Here is a 19,696-nt window from a genome sequence, read left to right as displayed (position 1 = left end):
GCTTCCTTTGGAGTCTTTGGATTATGTTCTTTTATCCACACCTGAAGTTCTGACAACATTCTTAGATACTGTTCCAGAATCATTATCTCATTTATTTGTTCAACAGTTTTACTATTAGGATGCACCCATTGGACATACAGCTCCTTCAGTCGTATGTAAAGCTCCTTTGGAGTTTCTTCTGGCTCCAACTGAAGCGAGCGGAATCTTTGTCTGTAAGTTTCACTATTAATGTCATACTTCTGCAAAACAGCTAGTTTAACTTGATCATAATTCATAGTCAAGTCAACATCCATGTGCACAAAGGCACTTCTAGCCTTGCCTGTTTGCAGAGGTATTAAATGGAAAGCCCAGTCAGTTCTTGGCCACCTGCAGGCAGAAGCTATTCTTTCAAAAGTAATGAGAAAATGTTCAATATCATCTTCTCTCAATTTTTGTAATTTAGGTGCATGAGAAACGTACAACTGTACAGAAAGATCACCTGATTGGCTGCGCTCAGGTGAAGCTGCCACTCCAGGATCTGGTGATGTTGTCCGTGAAGTAGTGGGCGTGGTCTCCGATTGGCTCTCTCTTTTAAACAATTGGAACTGTTGCTGTAGTTCCTCAAATCTTTGCTGTTGCTTTGCAGTTTCTCTGGTCCAGTCGTCGTCTTTGGCCTTCTGATGTTCTATATGGGCTCTAAGAAGGTTAACCAAGTCTGCTAATGTTGGTTCACTCCTCACCTCTTCCATGTCAAACACTCCACCAACAGCTCCACCTTCCTCAACAGCCTCTCGTTCCTCCAGCTCAGAACTGGGTCCTCCTTCTGTTCCTCCTCTTCCCCTTCTAGGCATTTTGGAAACTTTTCCTCTCCGAGAAGAAAAAAGAAAATCCCACTCCTGATACCAACTGTGAGGGACCAAACTCAAAAGAGGACAAAAAGGTGTTCAAAACAGAAAAATTTCAATTTAATTCTTCAAAAAATGGTAAACAAAAATTAAAGATTTCATACTAAAGTAAAAGTAACAAATTTGAAACTAATTTAACTGAGATCAACTGAACTTTAACCAAACACAAAACAAAACTGACCTACAAACAAAGAACAAAAGGCTGCTTCAATAGGGGCGCAGTTTCCTAAATCTACCACATGAGGGAGGCACAACATAACAAAAGAACAAACAAATACAAAATTAACCAAAGTATTCTACAAAACAAATAAAGCAAAACAAACTTTAACTTAGCACAAATAATAAGTGAATATTTAAGTGAAAAAAAGAACTAATTCAAATCAACTTGAAGCAAGTCTCCCCCTCCAGTCTCTTAGAGAAATGGTTTGTTCCAGAGCCTCCTCCAGCTGGTTTATCAGCAGCACCTCAAACAAAAACAGATATAAATAAACCATTCAGACAGACATTAACTACAGTGTGCACCCATTAGAAAATATATGTCTAAATGAAATAACTAACATAACAGACTATCAACTGTAACTAATATAAAGAAAAAATAAATACTAACACAGTGTGTTAGTGGTAGGAGCATCCACCACAACCTGTATTAAAATGCCAGTAGATGCTTTGTATACAAACATTTTTAAAAACCACAGAACAATAAACCAGACAGTGATCAGAAAAACCAACAGGAATTATTTGACAATTCTTAAAAATATTCAAATGATGTTTAAATGCATAAATACGATTCAGTCTTCCCAAGGATAGAAAATGATCCTTGGACTGACTCCATGTATATTGTCTCTGATTCCTGTTGAAAAATTGCCACACATCTGAAAGGTCAGAGGTCGCAGTCAGATGCCTGAGCCTCCGAGAAGATTCAGCATTAGACTCTGAGTGATTCCAATGAAACGACGGATTTTCAGTGCAATTAAAATCTCCACACATTAACAAATAATCATTATCATTACAATCATTTACAGTGTCCCCTAAAATGTCCAAAAGAAACATTCTATCCATCCCTTTGGTTGGAGCATATACATTAAGAAAAACCATTTGGCTTTAACTTTCAATAAATGACCTTCAACTATTTCCTCTGCCTCATAAGAAATAGGCAAAAAGGGTTTTTGAAAACTTTTTTGTTTTCAAAAAACTTCTTTAGTCACAAGACTTGTGACTAAAGAAAACCTCCCCTCCACATCCCTTCTTCCAATCACTCTCATTTTCAGCAGTGCTGTGTGTTTCTTGAATTAACATTATATCAATTTTTTTGAAAACCATAAGTTCAAAAAACTTTTCACTTCATCCCTGGCACTGTTTAAATTTAATGTGCCTATTTTAAAATCGCATAGGGAAATGAAAAAACAAAAGAAAAGACATGGAGAAACATCAAATATTTCTCTAAATATTCTCATATTCATCAGCTGTAATTGCTTGGACTATGACTTTCAACATCAGTTTCTTTAACTGATAAATTTCTTGATCTGTCAACACATCATCGACAAAATGTCCAGTTGTCTTTGTTAAGACCCAAATAAGATTCAACAAACATTTTTAAATCTGGAAAATATTCTACTTTGATCAGGCTAAGTCTTTAGCCTTGATCAGGCTAAGTCTTTAGCCTTGATCAGGCTAAGTCTGGCGGCCTGATCAGTCTTTTAGAGTTTTGTAAAAACATCTTAATTTCAGCAGGAAGATATAGATTCTTTTGGTCCTGGCTCAACAACAGGCCACTATCAGACTCCAAACTGTGTTCTTCTGCTTTGTTTGCTCTCTTAGTCCTGAGAGTTTTGGTGCTGCTAGCAGCAGGTTCAGAACTTTTCCTTTTCTGGGACAGTTTGAAAAACTCTTTGTCCAACATGCTGTCATCCTCACAAAAGCCTTCAAAAAAAGCTTCATCAGTTCCCCTTTCCCCTGAATCTGCATCAAAACTCTTCCCAGATTTATCATGTTTCATTTCACTGTCAGTGATATCAACTTCAATAAAGGATCTCAGCTCAGGCTGTTCCTCTGCAGTTGCAACAGAAGGACCAGCAGGAACTCCAGCAACATCAAGATCCTCACTGACTGGCATCAAGCCGCGAGTCCGTGGCACTCTGGCCCGTGGCACTGCGGCCCGTGGCACTGCGGCCCGTGGCACTGCGGCCCGTGGCACTGCGGCCCGTGGCACTGGCGGCGCCTAGGTGAAGTGAGGCGCTGCGCCAAATGGGTGATTTCACCACTTTTTTTTATCTTGGTCACACAAGAACTGTTCTAATTTCAAATCTACAACAAACTCTTCAAATATCGACTGAATTATCCTCAACTAGTAGCATATTTAGAACCACTGTGATTTGTTAAACTTTTTCTAATTTGTAAAACTTAAATAAAGGGAGATTTCAGAGCCTTTTTGCTATGGATCACACTAGAACGTCTCTAATTCTAAAACACTTGGACAGCTCAAACTTAGACAAGTTTATTTTCAACTAAACGCAGAATATTTAAAACCATGATTGGGATTTGTGAAACTTCACTTAACATACCGCTGCAGATCTTCCTGTTCCTGTTTTATATGAAAAAGTATGAATTTTTTATTAACACAAAATGTATTCATATTTCTAATTCATTGTAACACATCACTACTTTTTTCTGTAACATAAACCTATTGTGGTCACTGAGTGATGGTTGAAAGGTCAGTAAGAAAATTTCTGTAGCTTCTCTATTTTTTCCATAACTAGATTTTATGTGTCATGAACTAAAGGTAAAAAACCAGTCAGCACAGGAAATGAAAGTGGACACTGCTAAAGCACTAAAGTGACAAAATGTCAAATGAGCCTTTTTGCATTTTTTTAAGTATTTAAACTTCCACCATCAATTATGAAAGTAAAAAAAGAGAAAAAGCTACTACAGATCACTTTATTATTGAAGTCAATGAACTGGATCATATTAGAAAGAGTGTGATCCTGCAGCTCCTTCCTGGAGCAAAGCTTGAGTCACCGCTGTGTGACATACTGTAAAAACGTTTTATGTACCTTAAAGATCATTATCACTTTCTGTTCATTCTGTTTTTGGATATGCTGAAAAACTCAATTTTTCTTTTACTAAAAGGCTAAATGGAAAAACCAAAAATAATGAATACTTTCTCTTAATCGCCCCAAAAGTAAAAGTGGATATTGATCAAAAGGTGTGTGTGTGTGTGTGTGTTATTTTTCTCTTTTGTACATTTAAACTCTTCTGATTGAAATGGCAAATGGGCTTCATTTTTATTTTTCATTTTTAGAAACAACAGTAAAACAAAAAGAATAAACATAAGGACAGACAGACGAGCTCATCATAACAGACAGGTGTGTACGGTTGAGCTTACACAGCTGCAAAATGGAAAACATCAGATCAAGAATCACGAGTCCATCACATTCTATCCTTCAAGTTCCTTGTTGGTCAGAAAAGCAAGACTAGAAGTTATTACAGGACATCTAGTTTACTGGTATTCTTCCCCTTTCTTGACGTATGACAGAGGAAATAGAATTTGTTCCATGTGATAAATTTTTCAGATAATTTTTTCCATTTGCTGATTAGTGGATGTTCTGAAGCTTTCACCTTCAAAATACTTCCAAAGCACAAAGATTTTGGAAGATTTTGTATGGCATTGTGTCACACTGTGCAACTTCTGCATTCTGATTTCAAAGAAAAAAAAGCCATGCTTGGACATTTTGTGAAATCAGATTGGCACATCAGCATTTCCTTCCCTGCTTCATCAAAAAAAGAAAAATCAAGGCAGAAACCAATGAGTTAATGGGAAAAAACACACTTTAAATAGAATAAACCCTCTCAGGCTCAAATTACGTGCAAAGACTGGCTTGTTGCAAATCTGCAACACCTGCCTGGAGAGGGTTCAGAAAAGAAAGTTGGGCTTATTTCTGTCTGGCACAGGATTTTATTACATTTGTTATACCATCCTGTGTCTATAATGTCCAATGATGCCCCACAATACCCCAGCTGTGTCTATAATGTCCAATGCTGCCCCACAATACCCCAGCTGTGTCTATAATGTCCAATGATGCCCCACAATACCCCAGCTGTGTCTATAATGTCCAATGCTGCCCCACAATACCCCAGCTGTGTCTATAATGTCCAATGATGCCCCACAATACCCCAGCTGTGTCTATAATGTCCAATGATGCCCCACAATACCCCAGCTGTGTCTATAATGTCCAATGATGCCCCACAATACCCCAGCTGTGTCTATAATGTCCAATGCTGCCCCACAATACCCAGCTGTGTCTATAATGTCCAATGATGCCCCACAATACCCCAGCTGTGTCTATAATGTCCAATGATGCCCCACAATACCCCAGCTGTGTCTATAATGTCCAATGCTGCCCCACAATACCCCAGCTGTGTCTATAATGTCCAATGCTGCCCCACAATACCCCAGCTGTGTCTATAATGTCCAATGCTGCCCCACAATACCCCAGCTGTGTCTATAATGTCCAATGATGCCCCACAATACCCCAGCTGTGTCTATAATGTCCAGTGATGCCCCACAATACCCCAGCCCTTCAACACACACAGAGTCAAAATCAAGTTTTTCTGCTTCCTCTCTTTGTGCACATCTATGCAGTTTCATGAGTGCTGTGTTGTAATCCTGTGAAGACTTATTTTCCCAACATCAAGAACTACTTAAGCAAGAGGTAGGCAGACGTCAAACTGCAGTGAGAATGGAGACAGCAGTGGACGAGACAATGGACCAAGTCACACATTATAATCCACTGTTTGACGTGTCGCTGAGCAGGAGCGAGCGCTACAGCTTCCAGCAAGACGGTGAGCACCACTGAGAGCCTTTCACAACAGATTAATGGAGAAGTTCTAGATATTGGGAAATAACATACAAAAAATAACCTTGGATATTTCAATGCAGTGGACAACAACACTGTATTGACCCTTTTTGCTATGGATCACACTAGAACGTCTCTAGTGTTGTTGGCTTTTGTAAAATAAAGGCTGTTATTTTACATTTTACCAGAATTTAACTTTGCAAAAATGTTTGCTTTGACTGTAGTTATGACAGAAAATTGGCAGATTTCTAAAAAGCCAAATATGAGTATGACTAGATTTAGTTTCATATATAATATAACTTGTGCAGCTTGTTATGTTATATAACAAGATGGCATTTTGTTTTCTATTGTTTTCAATGGAAAACAAATGCCAACATTTATATGAACAGCTGAAAGCAGAAAAGAAAGATTTTTCTTTTTGTTTTCTTCTTCTTTTTTTTTTTTTTTACTATTTTCAATTAATTGATTTTGTGGGGTTACACTTTGAAAATGTACAATAAAAATCAGCATCGCACTACACAAATTTAAAATGTCAGCAAAAATGTTTCTTAATTTCTCTTTCAGTGGAGAACTTTGTCATTCTGAATGCACAACAAGGTCTACTTACTTAAATCACATAGTTTCATGAAGAGATTCAAGTCTTTAAAAAGAAACAGTGTAGAAAGAGCAGTGAACACATAAAATATGGCTGAGTTCAGCAAAAAGGGATAAGAATTTAGCTGCTTGACTGAGTTCATACCTGCTTGGTTACAGCTTCAGCTCAAGTTAATATGTTCACTTTCTTTATATTGCTACAGGCTGAAACAGTTCCTCTGCATTTGTAAATGTGTAAGACTATAATAACTAATGTCGCTCAACATTTCAGTTACATAAACTTGTCTGATAATTAAGTGGCATGCCCAAATATATCTTACTTTAAAACTTGAAGAAGTTCTTTCTATTTGATGATCTGCACTAGAAGTGACCAAACCGGTAAGTCTCTCCTGCTTCACAGAGGTCAACGTCTGTCAATGTGCAATTTGTTTCAGATCTGAAAGCAGCCCCGTCCAGAAGACAGTGGAGTTTTACGATGATAATTATCTGTGTCATCTTACAGACAGCGCTTGATGCCTTTCTCATTTATAAAGGTACAAACATACAGACAAAAACAATCTGGACTAAAATCACAGTTCGGTTTTAAGTTTCGGTTCTAATTCAGATACGATGATTAAAGAAAATTGTAAACATTATTTAACTTATGTTAGTCCTAAAAATCCTAAATGTTTTAATGAAAGAACTGCTTTTTCATTTCTTTTTCTTTTCTGGCCGTAGTTGTGTTGGAAGCGAGTCCTGCGTCACAGAGGGGAACGTCTCATCATAGCTTCCTCAGCGACATCGACCTTGACCTCGACCTTCTTATCCAGAACAGCAGCCAGGAGGCCCAGAGCCTGAAGAGCCACTTCTGGCTTTTGCATAACCAGGTTCACATACATTTCTATATTTCACAGAAGATTAACGCAGCTGGTTCTGACTTTGGTTTTCAGAGGTGCAGACTTGAGTCAAAAAAACAATAATATCAAAAACTCAAAATATAAATGTGTCTTCCAATAAGTTAGAACTTATAATGACCAATGTAAGTATTTTAATTGGGCTATATGTAACATGTTATGTATTACTTACATGTTGTATGTCTTGTGGATACCATGGTAACAGGTCAAGAGTCTGTGTGGTGAGGAAGGTCAGCTACAAAGATTCAGGGCTGAACTGAACTGGCTCAATACCAGCAACCAAAACCTGGAAAACAAACTAACAAACATTCAAATCAAAACAGGTACATAGAAATGCAAATTTGTTTCAAATTTAGAAACATTTGTGTTGAGCAACCAATTTGAGGTCAAACATATCTTAAATAACTTTATTTTGTGCTTTTAGGCCCACCGGGTCCAACCGGACGACCTGGACAACAAGGTCCGAAAGGGGAGAGAGGCCCAAAGGGTGAGTCCATCTTAACTGGACATTACCAACATGAATGTCAAGAGTCACATTCAGATTTTTGAGTGCATCTCTCTAAACAAGTATCCTGTTTGGCCACTCTCTTACTGCTCACATTTGGTTTTTGGCATGTTGTTAACAAAAAAAAAAAACATATTTAAAGAGGTTTTACACTGAAGCAGTGGTTGATATGTGCATTTATTATTTATTTGGACAATTAGAGATATTCTTTGAATACAGTAATTACAGTTAGTCTCGCATAACATGACCTTCTACAACTGATGTGAGAATTATGATTAGTTCAAATATATGATCTCTGCAGTCTTATCCAAACCTTATCCAACTACTGAGGAGAGAGTTTGTCTTGTTACATGACTAATAAGAAATTATTTTAAAAGTTTATAGGCGTTTGTTATAATTGCTTCGCCCTTGATTTGATTTCACAAAAAACATGGACATAGAGATTTGCTCTCTTGGGCAGACTCCAGGTCTGTATGTTTCACAGGTTGCCTTGTGCTATTTTTTTTTCCCATTTCTTAAAAAACTGAATCCATGTTTTCATCCTAAGTGCTTAAATAGCCACAAACGGACGCATTTCTTAATGATGTTTCATCTAAAGGCTCCTTTAGTTCTGGATATGGACTGGAACTCAAAAATTTACAATATTGTGTAAAACTGCAATATTGCTTGCCATTCACGTCAGAAAGTGAAATGGATATTTTATTGAAATTCATTACTCATGGAGTAAAATATGTGAAGCTTTTGTGTTTTGCATTGTTTATGCATATAGCTTACAAGTAAAAAAACCCAAAAGTCAATGTCTCAGAAAATTGTAATATCCCCTATAATTTTAATACTTTCATGCCTCCTCTTGCCTGAAATACTGCATCAATGTGGCGTGGCATGGAGGCAACCAGTCTGTTGCACTGGACAGATGGGATGGAAGCCCATACAGCTTATGGCTGCCTGCCTTCTGGTCATATCTATCAAGTCTCCTATTTTGGCTGGGAAACTACCATATTTACCCCTGTTTCCCGCCATAATCCCAAATGAGTATTTTTCTGTAAATTTCCCATGTCATGGGTGCCATTTTGGCCGCTTCTCCTTGGCCTCTCCTTGGGCTGCCACCTTATCATGGTGGAGGGGTTGGAGCTTCTTTTTGGCTTCTCCAGGTCTGGAGGTGGGCCTGGCTCAATGGACCCATGGAGCGTGGCCGGACTCAGCCTGAAGAGGAGACATTGGTCCCCCCTCCCACGGGCCCACCACCTGTGAGAGGAGCCAAAGGAGTTGGGTGCAGTGTGGGACGGCGGTCCGATCCTCGGATGCAGAAGCTGCTCATTGAACCAGCTTTTGATATAATTGGCAGCTCCCAAGCCCTGCTGGGGAATAAAATCAGCATCTCCATCCAGATTGTCAACAGAAAGTGCTTTAGCTTGTCCTGGTAGATGGCTGCTTTGAATCTGGACCTCAGAGAACCCAGTGGACCAGAACCTTTATTCACCTGTGTCTGGAAGATGGAATAGTGAAATACTTGATAATCTTCTCAAAACTCCAGTTCTCCCTGCTGCTGGTGCTTCTTTTCCTACCAGATTTCTTCCTTTCACTCAATTTTATATCCTTAGATACAGAAATCTGAAGAACCAGCTTTTTCAGTAATGATCTCTTGTGTCTTCTCCTCCTTGCGAAGGCCATCAATGATGGTCTTCTGGACAGCAGTCTTCCCCTGATTGTGAAGCTGATTGACTCACAGTGAAAGTCTATTTAAACAATAAAAGGTCAGGAAATCATTGGAATTTTTTGAGTTAATTAGCTGATGAGGATGTGACTCTATAAAGTTCCATTAATGTCTTTTTCCAGATTGTTTTCATTTTCTGAGATACAAACTTTTGGCTTCTCATTACAACTGTTCAATATATCAATAAAAATGACAGGAACAAAAAGTTTGTAATATACTCTATGTATGATGATTCTATATAATACACAAGTTTCACTTTCAAAGATGAAAGGAAAGAAATATTAAGTCTGAAGTCCTGGTTAGGCTGAGCATTAGTGGTTCAGCCTGTGACGGAGCTTTCACCTCATGACTAGCGCAGCTTGTTCATTTTTATGTCAGTTTATGTTTTGCGGCTACAAGATGCATATCAAATACTTATTAAACACTTAGACACAAAATGGAAGAGCTACTGAAGCCGCATACATTCAATTTTCCGTTTGTCTCTTTCCATCCAGCAGCAGAGATGTGCTGTGCTGCAGGTCTAACTCATCAAGCAGGGCCGGTCCAATGTTGAATGAGGCCTTGAGCAAAATTTGATTTAGGGGCCCCTCTTGCTGCAAACATCACTAACCCAAATTTAATTAATATATTTATTTGTGAATGTATCAAAACCACAGAGTCCCCTTTCCATAAATCCTTAATAGAGTTCATATTATGGATACTGTGGGAGATTAAGGTTAGCCCACTGTATCTATTCCAAACCCAGGAATTATGATGGATTGGTGTTTATGATCATTGTCCCACTGTGAGATCCAGTTGTTTCCAAGTGTCAGTTACTTATTTGTTGGTTAAATTTGACAAATCTGGTGTTTGTTCTACTTATTCATATTTTCACCCATTGTGAGTTAAGCACTTATTTTACTGTTCATTTTCTTTTTTTTGTTCTTTTCGTTTGGTGTGATGCATTGTGCACAACAGAAAAGGGTTGCATGTAGTGCTTCTTTTTGACAGGGGACAGTGGGGTTCCTGGCCCTTCAGGCCCAAAGGGTGAAACGGGACTCAAAGGGGGAAAAGGAGAACAGGGAGCCGCTGGTGAAGTTGGTGAGTTTTAGTTTTCAGTTACACTAATATTGTATGTATGAAAAGTGGTCAAAGAAATTTGCAAATTGCAATTGAAATGTGCATAATCTATGTTATGGCTGAAATGTAGAACCATCTTCTCTACTATATCTTCTATATCTGCGTAATAATTCACAGAGTCCCAGTCAGCTGCAATCTATGTCTGGAGGTCCATCACAGGGCAACGTGGGGAGACAGTGTATGGTTTATTAACTACTTCAAATGCTCACAGCTAGGGGCAAATTAGACTGTCCCGTTTATCCTTACTGTCAAAAAGGAAAAGGAACTAAAAGTGAAGTTCAGCAAACAAAAATTTAAAGTAAAATAAACTTCTCTCTGGTTTTACATGCTTAATAGGAATAGAATATAAACTCCTTTAACTCCTGAACAGAAAACGTGTCAGTGGATTGTTATGAAATATTGCAGTGTCTCTTCCCCCTTTAATCTGTGAAGCTCATCAGTAATATTGCTGACATGCTGCTATTTAAAGGGAAGACAACATATTTTCACAGATGACATATTGGTCAAACAAAAAAAATCTTGAAAAATATCAACAGCTAGTCTTGCTGTGTGTGTTTTTGTACGTGTGTGTGTGTGTGTGTGTGCCGCTGCAGGTCACACAGGTTCAGCAGGGAATCCAGGAGTACCAGGCAATAAGGGGGAGCCAGGAGACTTAGGAGCCCCAGGTAAGGTTGTAGGTTAAATTGTACTTCTAAAGAATGAATACTGACTCTGACCCTGCCTGTCAGCATGTGAAGCTTTTATTATTTCTTTCATAAATTATTGTCACTCTGGTTTAGCAGTAGATCATTTCCTTAAAGTTTTTGTCTTGTGTCATCTATTTTTATGACTACAGGCCCTCGTGGAGAAAAAGGTGACTCTGGAATGTCTGGACAGAAAGGTATCCAAAATTGTGTTGATGCCTTAAGAGGGTCCTGGAGGGTCGGAATCCTGGATGTTTTAATTCTCTCCCTGGTGGTAGTATCAACCTTTTCAGCATGTTGGTATTCTTCTTAGGCCTCTAATGAGCCTTGATTGGATCCAGGTGCGTTAAACCAGGGAGAAAACCGATGCCGGCCCTCGAGGACCCACTTTGAGCACCACTGTTTTAATGTCTTCCTGTGACCATTTCCTAACAGCCATCTTTCTAAGAGGTAGCCTCTTCACCAGAGGTTTGTATTCAGAGCAGAGAAAAACAAGATTATGATCTGATTTCACCAGAGGAGGTCTAGTTTGAAGACATTTGCCTCCTTGGCATTAGGATAAAGCAAATCCAAAATCTTGCTTCATAAGTGGAGCAACTGACAAACTAGTGAAATGTTGGCAGTGTTGAAGAGAGTGAGGCATAATTAAAATCAGCAGATATTGTCACAAATGCATCGGGGTGTTGTGTCTGTTTGTAATGTTTGTAAAGATGTATGTATTTACACAATACATTTTGTTCTTGATTTCTGCAGGGGACTCTGGATTGCCTGGTTCACCTGGATTAAAAGGACAAAAAGGAGACCCTGGAAGTGTTGGTCCTCGGGGACCCCCAGGTCATCTGATTGGTCACATTCCACAATAGACAGTTGCAGAGCATTCAAGTCATAGTTTGTTGATATGACAACATTTAGAAGTGACAGAAAACAAGTGCATATGTACAGTCTGTCTACAGATATACAGACTATACAGTCATCTATAAAATGACTCAATCACTTTATTCTTCACCATATTTTCGGTCAGTTAGCACTGACCAAAAATATATATATATTTTCTATTTGCGACAATAATGGGAGAGAGAGAAAATGTCATGTTGTGGAAGTCAGCAGAAAAAGATATGACTATAATTTGGGTCTTGATTTATTCTAAACATCTTCCAACCAAAACCAAAAAAAAAAAAAAAAAAAATAGAATGACATACAACCATTGGTGTCTTCTCCTCTCACCTTCACAATAAAACTATACATTCAGGTGTGAAATATATACATTGTATCCACCACACAGCCCCTCCAAACACACAAAATGTCACAAATACAAAAACATGTAACATGTGAAACATTACAAGTACATAAAATAAAACACACAAAGTAAAAACTAAACAGCAGCGACAAACAAAACAATTGACATACCTAACAGTAACGACTAGGGAGTTTATTAAGTCGGCCACCATGACTTCTTTTCACAGGGTTGAAAATTGAAAGAGTCTCCAGATCGACTGTTACCAAACTGTCCACCTGAGGGGGATAAACCAGCTGGAAGGGGAGGACTCGGAAGAGCGGGTAAAGAAACTGGGGGACGACCATGGCGAGGTGGCTGAGAACACTCAACTGGGTCCCCTGGTAACACAAGCTGGCTTCAAACGGTCCACCAAAATTCTCTCCTGATTATCCCCAAAATCCACCAAAAAAATCCTTACGTCCCCTCTCCAAAGCACTGAATGGACCATCTTAAGGAGGCTGAAGTGGTGAGCAGTGTGAGTCATGGTGGATAAATACATGGCAGACATTATGTCCTTTGGCACAAACACCTGTGGAAGGCAGTTATGTGCTGCCAATGGGGTAAAAGATCTAGATTTCCCATTTAGAACTGTTCTACTCCCCTGGGAATCAACCAAACCCCCTGGACCCTGAAGAAATTCCCCTGGTATCCTCAAAGGCTGGCCCAGGACCAACTTAGCTGAAGAAAACTGCAGGTCCTCTTTTGGAGCTGAACGCAGACCCAACAAAACCCAAGGGAGGCGATCTATCCAGCTATCATCCACCAGAATGCAATGCAGCATTCATTGTCCCGTGGAACCTCTCACAAAGACCATTTGCCTGCAAATGGTATGCAGCAGTACGGTGGAGTTTAACCCCAAGGCTGTCTGCCACTGCGGTCCATAACTCTGAAGTGAAACGGGGACCTCTGTCAGAGATCAAGTCCAATGGCACACCAAACCGGGACATCCACGAGGAGATAAATACCCAAGCCACATCAACCAAAGTGGTTAATGTGGCTCATCAACCACTTCAGTAGTCCTGTCCACCATCGTCAGGAGATAGGTCAAACCTGTGGAAGGTGGAAGCAGCCCCACTAAGTCCACATGCACATGTCCAGACTTCCACTGCGGAACAGGAAAGTGCTCCAGGGGAGCCTTAGTGAGTCAGCAGTGTGCCTTAGTTTGCACACTGCTGGTAAGCCAAGCTGGAAGCCGCCCATGTCTGTACATTTTTACAGAGTCCCGGCCACACAAACTTTGCCCCTACCAGTTTAACAGAAGCTTTAATGCCCAGATGTCAAAGGGAATGAACTGCATCAAAAACCACCAACGGCAACTAGTAGGGACCAAAGGCCAAGTTTGCCAGTTGAGACATCACAAAGAAGGATTGCACCACACTCATGAAAGGAGACTGCCTCTAAATGTAAACTGGATTCAGCTGTTTTAAAGGCCAGAATATCCTGGTCGGTCAGTTGGCCTGTGGCCATAGCAAGGTAGTCCACACCTAAATGCACAGAAGCAATCTTTGCTCTGGACAGACACTCAGCCACTAGATTATTCTTGCCAGTTACACACTGAATGCCAGTGGTGAACTCTGAAATGACAGACAAATGCCGTTGTTGCTGAGCTGATTACGGTTCAGAAACTTTTGCCATAGCAAAAGTGAGAATCTTGTGGTCAACAAAAGCAGTAAAGTCTCAGCCCTCAAACATGAAACAGAAATTGTGTGTTACCAGAAAAAGGGCAAGCAGTTCCCTATCAAAGGTGCCATATTTTTTGCTATCCCAAAGTTTCCTGCTAAAAAAAGCAAAGGGGTTGCCACCTATTGCTCACAAACTGCCCAAACAAACTGTCCAAACTGGCATTTAGCTGGGTTGATGATCAGGTCATGTTTACTGAGTCTAACAGACAGTTGATGAAGGTGCACCATGTGTTCTTCAGCAGAGGGACTAGCCACCAATATGTCCCAATATGTCATCCAAATAGATGAACAAAAAAGGCATACCCTGCAGGACCGAATCTATAAACCACTGAAAAGTCTGCGCTGTGCACCCGGGTCCACCAGGAAACGCCGCCCAGAGACTTCATCCATGATGAAAAGCATCTTTTCCAAACTAACCGGGCACAAACAGCTGCTCGCGAGCGCCTGCTCTGTCGTTTCCCTGATGCACGAACCAGCATGGAGGAATGCACCTTCACTCCAAACAGGGGATGGTAGAAGCAGAGAAAGTCGTTCTTCTGTCGCGCCATCACTGCAGCCACGGCATCAACAGGCTCAGATTCTCCTTGAGTCACATCTGTTAGAAGTGCATTCATACTGTAAAGCCTGGAAGCCAACAAAATCTGGTCTGCTTCTTCAGCCAGGGAGCAATAATCTGGATCAGCAGAGAGCTGGACTGCGGTGCAAACAGGAAGCTGGCACAGAAACAGATGCGTAACAAGGAAGAAAACATCTCCTGAGCCAAGTAACGCCAGCATGTTCTCTATCAGCTCGGAGGGCTTGCGATCCCCAAGACATTCAGAAAGAGCAGGCGATCAGCTCGCTCCGCGTCCGACAGTTGGTAGAACCGAAGCAGATTCTCCTGGAGTGCACTGTACTTGTTCACTGTTGGTTCCTCAGCAGACCCATCAGATGGCGGGTGGAAACGGAATCCTTTGCATTTCAAGGCAAAACGAAGGAAATTCCCTTTCACCGCAGACTGTGGGGCCTGCAGCCACAAACAGGGCGTCTGAGAGAAATAAACTGTGGTTGGTCCTCTCAAACCCAAAGAACTTTGTGCCAATAATTCCCAGCCTTGACAGACAGAGTGGAGATAGTGAGCCTGATGCCAGCGTCTGACCATAGAGGGAAGAGAAACTTTCCTTAAACCACTTCCTCATAAAACAATCTACTGTATTTGGCCAACATTTCCTCCTGCAGCAAAACACCAACACTTGATTCTGCCACTGCTTCAACACTTACAACCCTTTTTTCTCTGAATACAACAGTAGCCACCAAAACACATTTCATCAGAACAAAGCACATTTTATCAGCATATAAACTGTTAATCCAAGATTACATTTGAAAACTACAATCTTGCTTTTTTAATTGCTTTTGGAATCAGTCATCTTTGACTGACCCATGTAAGACCAAATCTTCATAAAGCATGTCCACCATAGGACACTGAAGGACACCAGGCTGTTTCTTTGCATTGAGCATGGTGCTATTAAGCATCCAGAAATTGTCCCCAAGGATAAAACAGACCTTATGAGACCCACTTATTTTTATCATATCCACTATTGTCATGTCAGCCTGAACAAGAATTAGTTCGAAATTTAATTCAATATTCATGCTCATAGCTGACTACCTAAATTTTATGAGCCATACTTATAGCTCCAATTTGAACTCATTCTCTCTCTTTTTACATTGTCTTAAATCAAGTTTAAAAAATATAGGTCAATGATAAGTATACAGATGGATTCTGCCATTGTCAGACAATCCTTAGCATTTTACAGACATTAAATCAAAGTTGAGATTTTTGGTTATAAGGGAGTTAGCCCTTATAACCAATATGTTAGCCCTTATATGTTCCTCCTTAATGAAGCACAAATTCTGTTAAAACACACTGACAATTTTTTTTATTCGTGTGAATTAGATATACCTATGTTGTTCTTTCAGTTAGTTTCCTGCAGATTAGCAAACAAATTAGTTCAAAACTGCATCATCTCTGCACGTCTTTTCTTTGTCTTCCATTCATCGACCAAAAATTGGGTAACAAAAACCATTGAGTGTCATCTGCTTCAAGCGATGGAGCTGAAGCAGCATCAGTTGTTATCCTGAAAGCAAAACCAACATAGTTAAACTTAGTGGAGTTAAACCCTTCACTTAGTTCCTCACAAAGCTGTTTTTACGCCTGATGGAACAGAACAAGTGTTTCTATAAAAGACATTACGAGTAATGAATTGAATATTGTTTAATATTGTTTAATATGGCTCACAGAGCCATGTCATTATCACAAGGATTTTCCCATGTTGTTTAAGGGCATAATCATCTTATTATGAAAACTTATGAATCTTTCTCTTAACTGTCTGGCTTTTAGCTAATAGAAATAATTTTGAAAACTTTAACTGACCTAAAACAGGAAAGGTTTTGCCTGACTGAATAACCAACAGACAAACATGGTTATGCCGCTTTTTTTTCTTGTTCTTTTTTTTTTGTAACAATGCTGTAAAAGATGTGTCAAAAAAAATTCCAACAGCTTTTGTTTCAATGTATTATTTGTTCTTTGTGTTGTTTTACCAGGTGCGAGAGGACCTGTTGGATTTAATGGGACTCAGGGTATGTGCATACTTAGTCAAGTGCCCTAAGATAAATTTTTGTTGTGAACTTTTACCATCTATTTCATCAGCTGAATTAGATGTAATATTTTTTCCTCCATTCCCTCAAACTCACAGGTCCACCGGGACTGCAAGGAGAAAAGGGCGAGTCAGGAAAACAGAGTAAGTACTTATAGCAGAGAGCAGTTTAAACACAGCATCTGTGAAAAATAAAGGCGTTTGACATAAATTGATCTGTTGGGTTTGATGTAAATATCAATTAAACCAAATTAATGGGGTAAGAAAATCACTGTTACTATTTTGGAGAGTAGGGGAAAGTGGTAATTTGTAAAAGTATGGGAGAGTGGAGTTCAGAACAGTCCTGCAGTCTGTGTGGTCTCCCTTCCAACTTCCTGCAAAAGCAAACACTCCTCAAATTGTCCAGCGATTAGAGCATCAGCCAGATGAACGCGGCTCTAGAAACAGTAGAGGTAAAAGCGACATGTACTGTACATTCTCAACATTTAGCACTTGAAACTATAGTTAGAGTCATATGAGCTGTATAGTACATAAACTGGATAAAGGAATGATTGGACGTACAGAATGAAAACAAACTATATCTGACACATTGATTTGTATTATTTAACTATAATAACTTGTTACATTACTGACAAAACTGTAATCATTATTAACTTACGAGGTATGTTACTCCTCTTATTACAGTAAAAATGGATAGAATTATTAAATGATTAGCCATTAATAAATCATTGCTTGATTCAGGTTTTTTCTACATTCAGTTGTTTTATACTGATGAACATGTTAAATAGTTGTCTTGCAATTACCTTGCACTCTGTCAGTTGCTTGTAATTGATCTTTTTATACATCTTTCCATTCCTCCAACATATGTTCAATATGGCCAACCAGAATTCAGACATTACAATGCTTCTTTATCTGATACTGGCTGATATGTGTTGTGTTTTTTTTTTACAGTTAGTCATTTCTATTCGTGTTAATTCACATCCAAATGATTTTAAATCTTAAACTTCGTGCCTCCCCAGTCAAAGTGCGTCTAGTGCCTGGAAAAACCAGAGGACGAGTGGAAGTCATGCACAATGACATCTGGGGGACCATTTGTGACGACAGCTTTGGAACTTTAGATGGGAGAGTGATCTGTAAGATGCTTGGGTTCCAGTCTGTTGTGTCCACCTTCACTGCGACCCCAGGTAACCAAACATGCTCTGCCTTTTTTTCAGTATGGATAAACAAATACAAGTAGTTAAGAAGTAGAACAACCTTTGTCTGATTTTCATTTCAGAAGTAGAGTCGTACCCTCGAACAAAAGTAGAAAATGATAAAAAAGCCAGAGCTGCAGCACTCTTCAGTACATAGAGAGAGGCCTTCATCCCAAATCTTTTCCTAATACTTTTTGGAAATCACCTTTCTCCTGATATTTTCTGAGTTAACACAGTTCAAATCAAAATAAGTAGAAAATAAATATAGGAGAATAAACAAAATACCGTCCTATGACCAGTCAAGTACTTGAATAAAGAAGTGTCTTATTAATGCATGTCTGTTTTCAGGTACCGGGAAGATCTGGTTGGACGAGCTGCACTGCACAGGAGCAGAGACTGACATCTTTGACTGTCCACACAGTGAAGTTGGTGTTCACAACTGTAATCATGATGAGGACGTGGGAGTCCAATGTACATAAAGGCAGAAGAGAGATCAAACTGTGCAAAAGTTAACTTTGTAGCCCTTATGTTAGACTGAAATTTATCACATTATTTCATGTTTTTCTTTCCAGTCATGTCGCTTGAGTTTTACACTATTGGACCAAACCTTCAGAGACACTATCTTCTTGGAATAGGTCCCATATTATGCATGAAAAATCTGCCCCTGCAATTGGCTAAACGTAACATCTGACCTTCTTGGGTATATTGATCATTCATCAAATTATATATTACACCAGAGCCAGCCCAAAGCAGAAGCAAACCAAGCATCTGCTTAGAGATCCTGGGCCGCTAGGGGGCCCCCTAAGTGAAACAGATTTTTGATGAATAAAAACACATAATTCATCACAAAGTTACAATATAAAATAAATAAATAAATTGCTCTTGGGGCCCCCCTGGAGGCCGATGCAGATACCACACTGAACGGTAATATGAGCTGCTGTGCAGAGTACATCCAAACCTCTAAAGCATCGGCAGAAGATAAGTTATAGAAACAATTTCACAAAAAATGATTTATCCTTCAGGGAGAGAGAAAAATGAGAAGAATAAAGAAAAAGTCAAGATAAAGGTTTGTTTTAATGTGTCTAATGTTTATCAGAAAGATTTTTGGAGCTTCTAATTGAAAATTAGCTTGATAGCACAAATGTTTGTATTTGTGTGAAGCTAAGTTTTAACTTTAAATGAGTTTATTCTCCTGATTGACCCTGGATGTTTCTGAGGGTTTTTTTTTTTTTTTTTGCAAAACATGTTTGACAACAATAATTCAAACTTCTCAATGTTTGATATTGTCTAGCAAAATGTTTTCCCATCAGGCTACATGGCTACTGCATTAATAAATCGATGAGTTGCTCTAAGCTGTAGTTGGTGATAGTTTGTTTGCTGCTGATAATTTATCATTCTATAAGAAATTGTGTGTTTTACATCAACTTTGAAGTTATTAGAAACTCCTCCAATTAAAATAGTTTGAAGGCACAAAAGCGTACATGGAGCGTAGCGACATCCCCAAGTGGCAGATGTCGCTTATCTTGGCCGCTATGATGCCTCACATGAGCTTCCAGGTTGTGGAGAGGCAGGTTATTGGTCGGTAGTTGGGTGGGACTGGACCCTTTGATGGATCCTTCTGGATTAGGATTGTCCGCCCTTCAGTTAACCATTCAGGGTGAGTCCCA

General features: G+C 39.4%; 1 protein-coding gene across 1 annotated transcript; it reads left to right on the top strand.

Moving 5' to 3' along the window:
* The first annotated feature begins 5,547 nt into the window (after positions 1 to 5,547).
* Positions 5,548 to 19,381, top strand: marco (macrophage receptor with collagenous structure). Its single transcript, XM_055022400.1, has 13 exons — positions 5,548 to 5,723; positions 6,766 to 6,864; positions 7,049 to 7,197; positions 7,430 to 7,547; positions 7,649 to 7,711; positions 10,434 to 10,523; positions 11,156 to 11,227; positions 11,398 to 11,442; positions 11,999 to 12,079; positions 16,784 to 16,819; positions 16,936 to 16,980; positions 17,856 to 18,020; positions 18,378 to 19,381. Exons 1-13 carry the CDS (start codon positions 5,621 to 5,623, stop codon positions 18,506 to 18,508), a joined length of 1,197 nt encoding a protein of 398 aa, XP_054878375.1. The 5' UTR covers positions 5,548 to 5,620; the 3' UTR covers positions 18,509 to 19,381.
* Positions 19,382 to 19,696: the final 315 nt, after the last annotated feature.

Source organism: Poeciliopsis prolifica, unplaced genomic scaffold (genome assembly GCF_027474105.1).
Source record: "Poeciliopsis prolifica strain line A6 unplaced genomic scaffold, Auburn_PproV2 SCAFFOLD085, whole genome shotgun sequence".
In the NCBI taxonomy this organism is placed as follows: Eukaryota; Metazoa; Chordata; class Actinopteri; order Cyprinodontiformes; family Poeciliidae; genus Poeciliopsis; species Poeciliopsis prolifica.
This window is presented reverse-complemented; position numbering and strand designations above follow the sequence as displayed.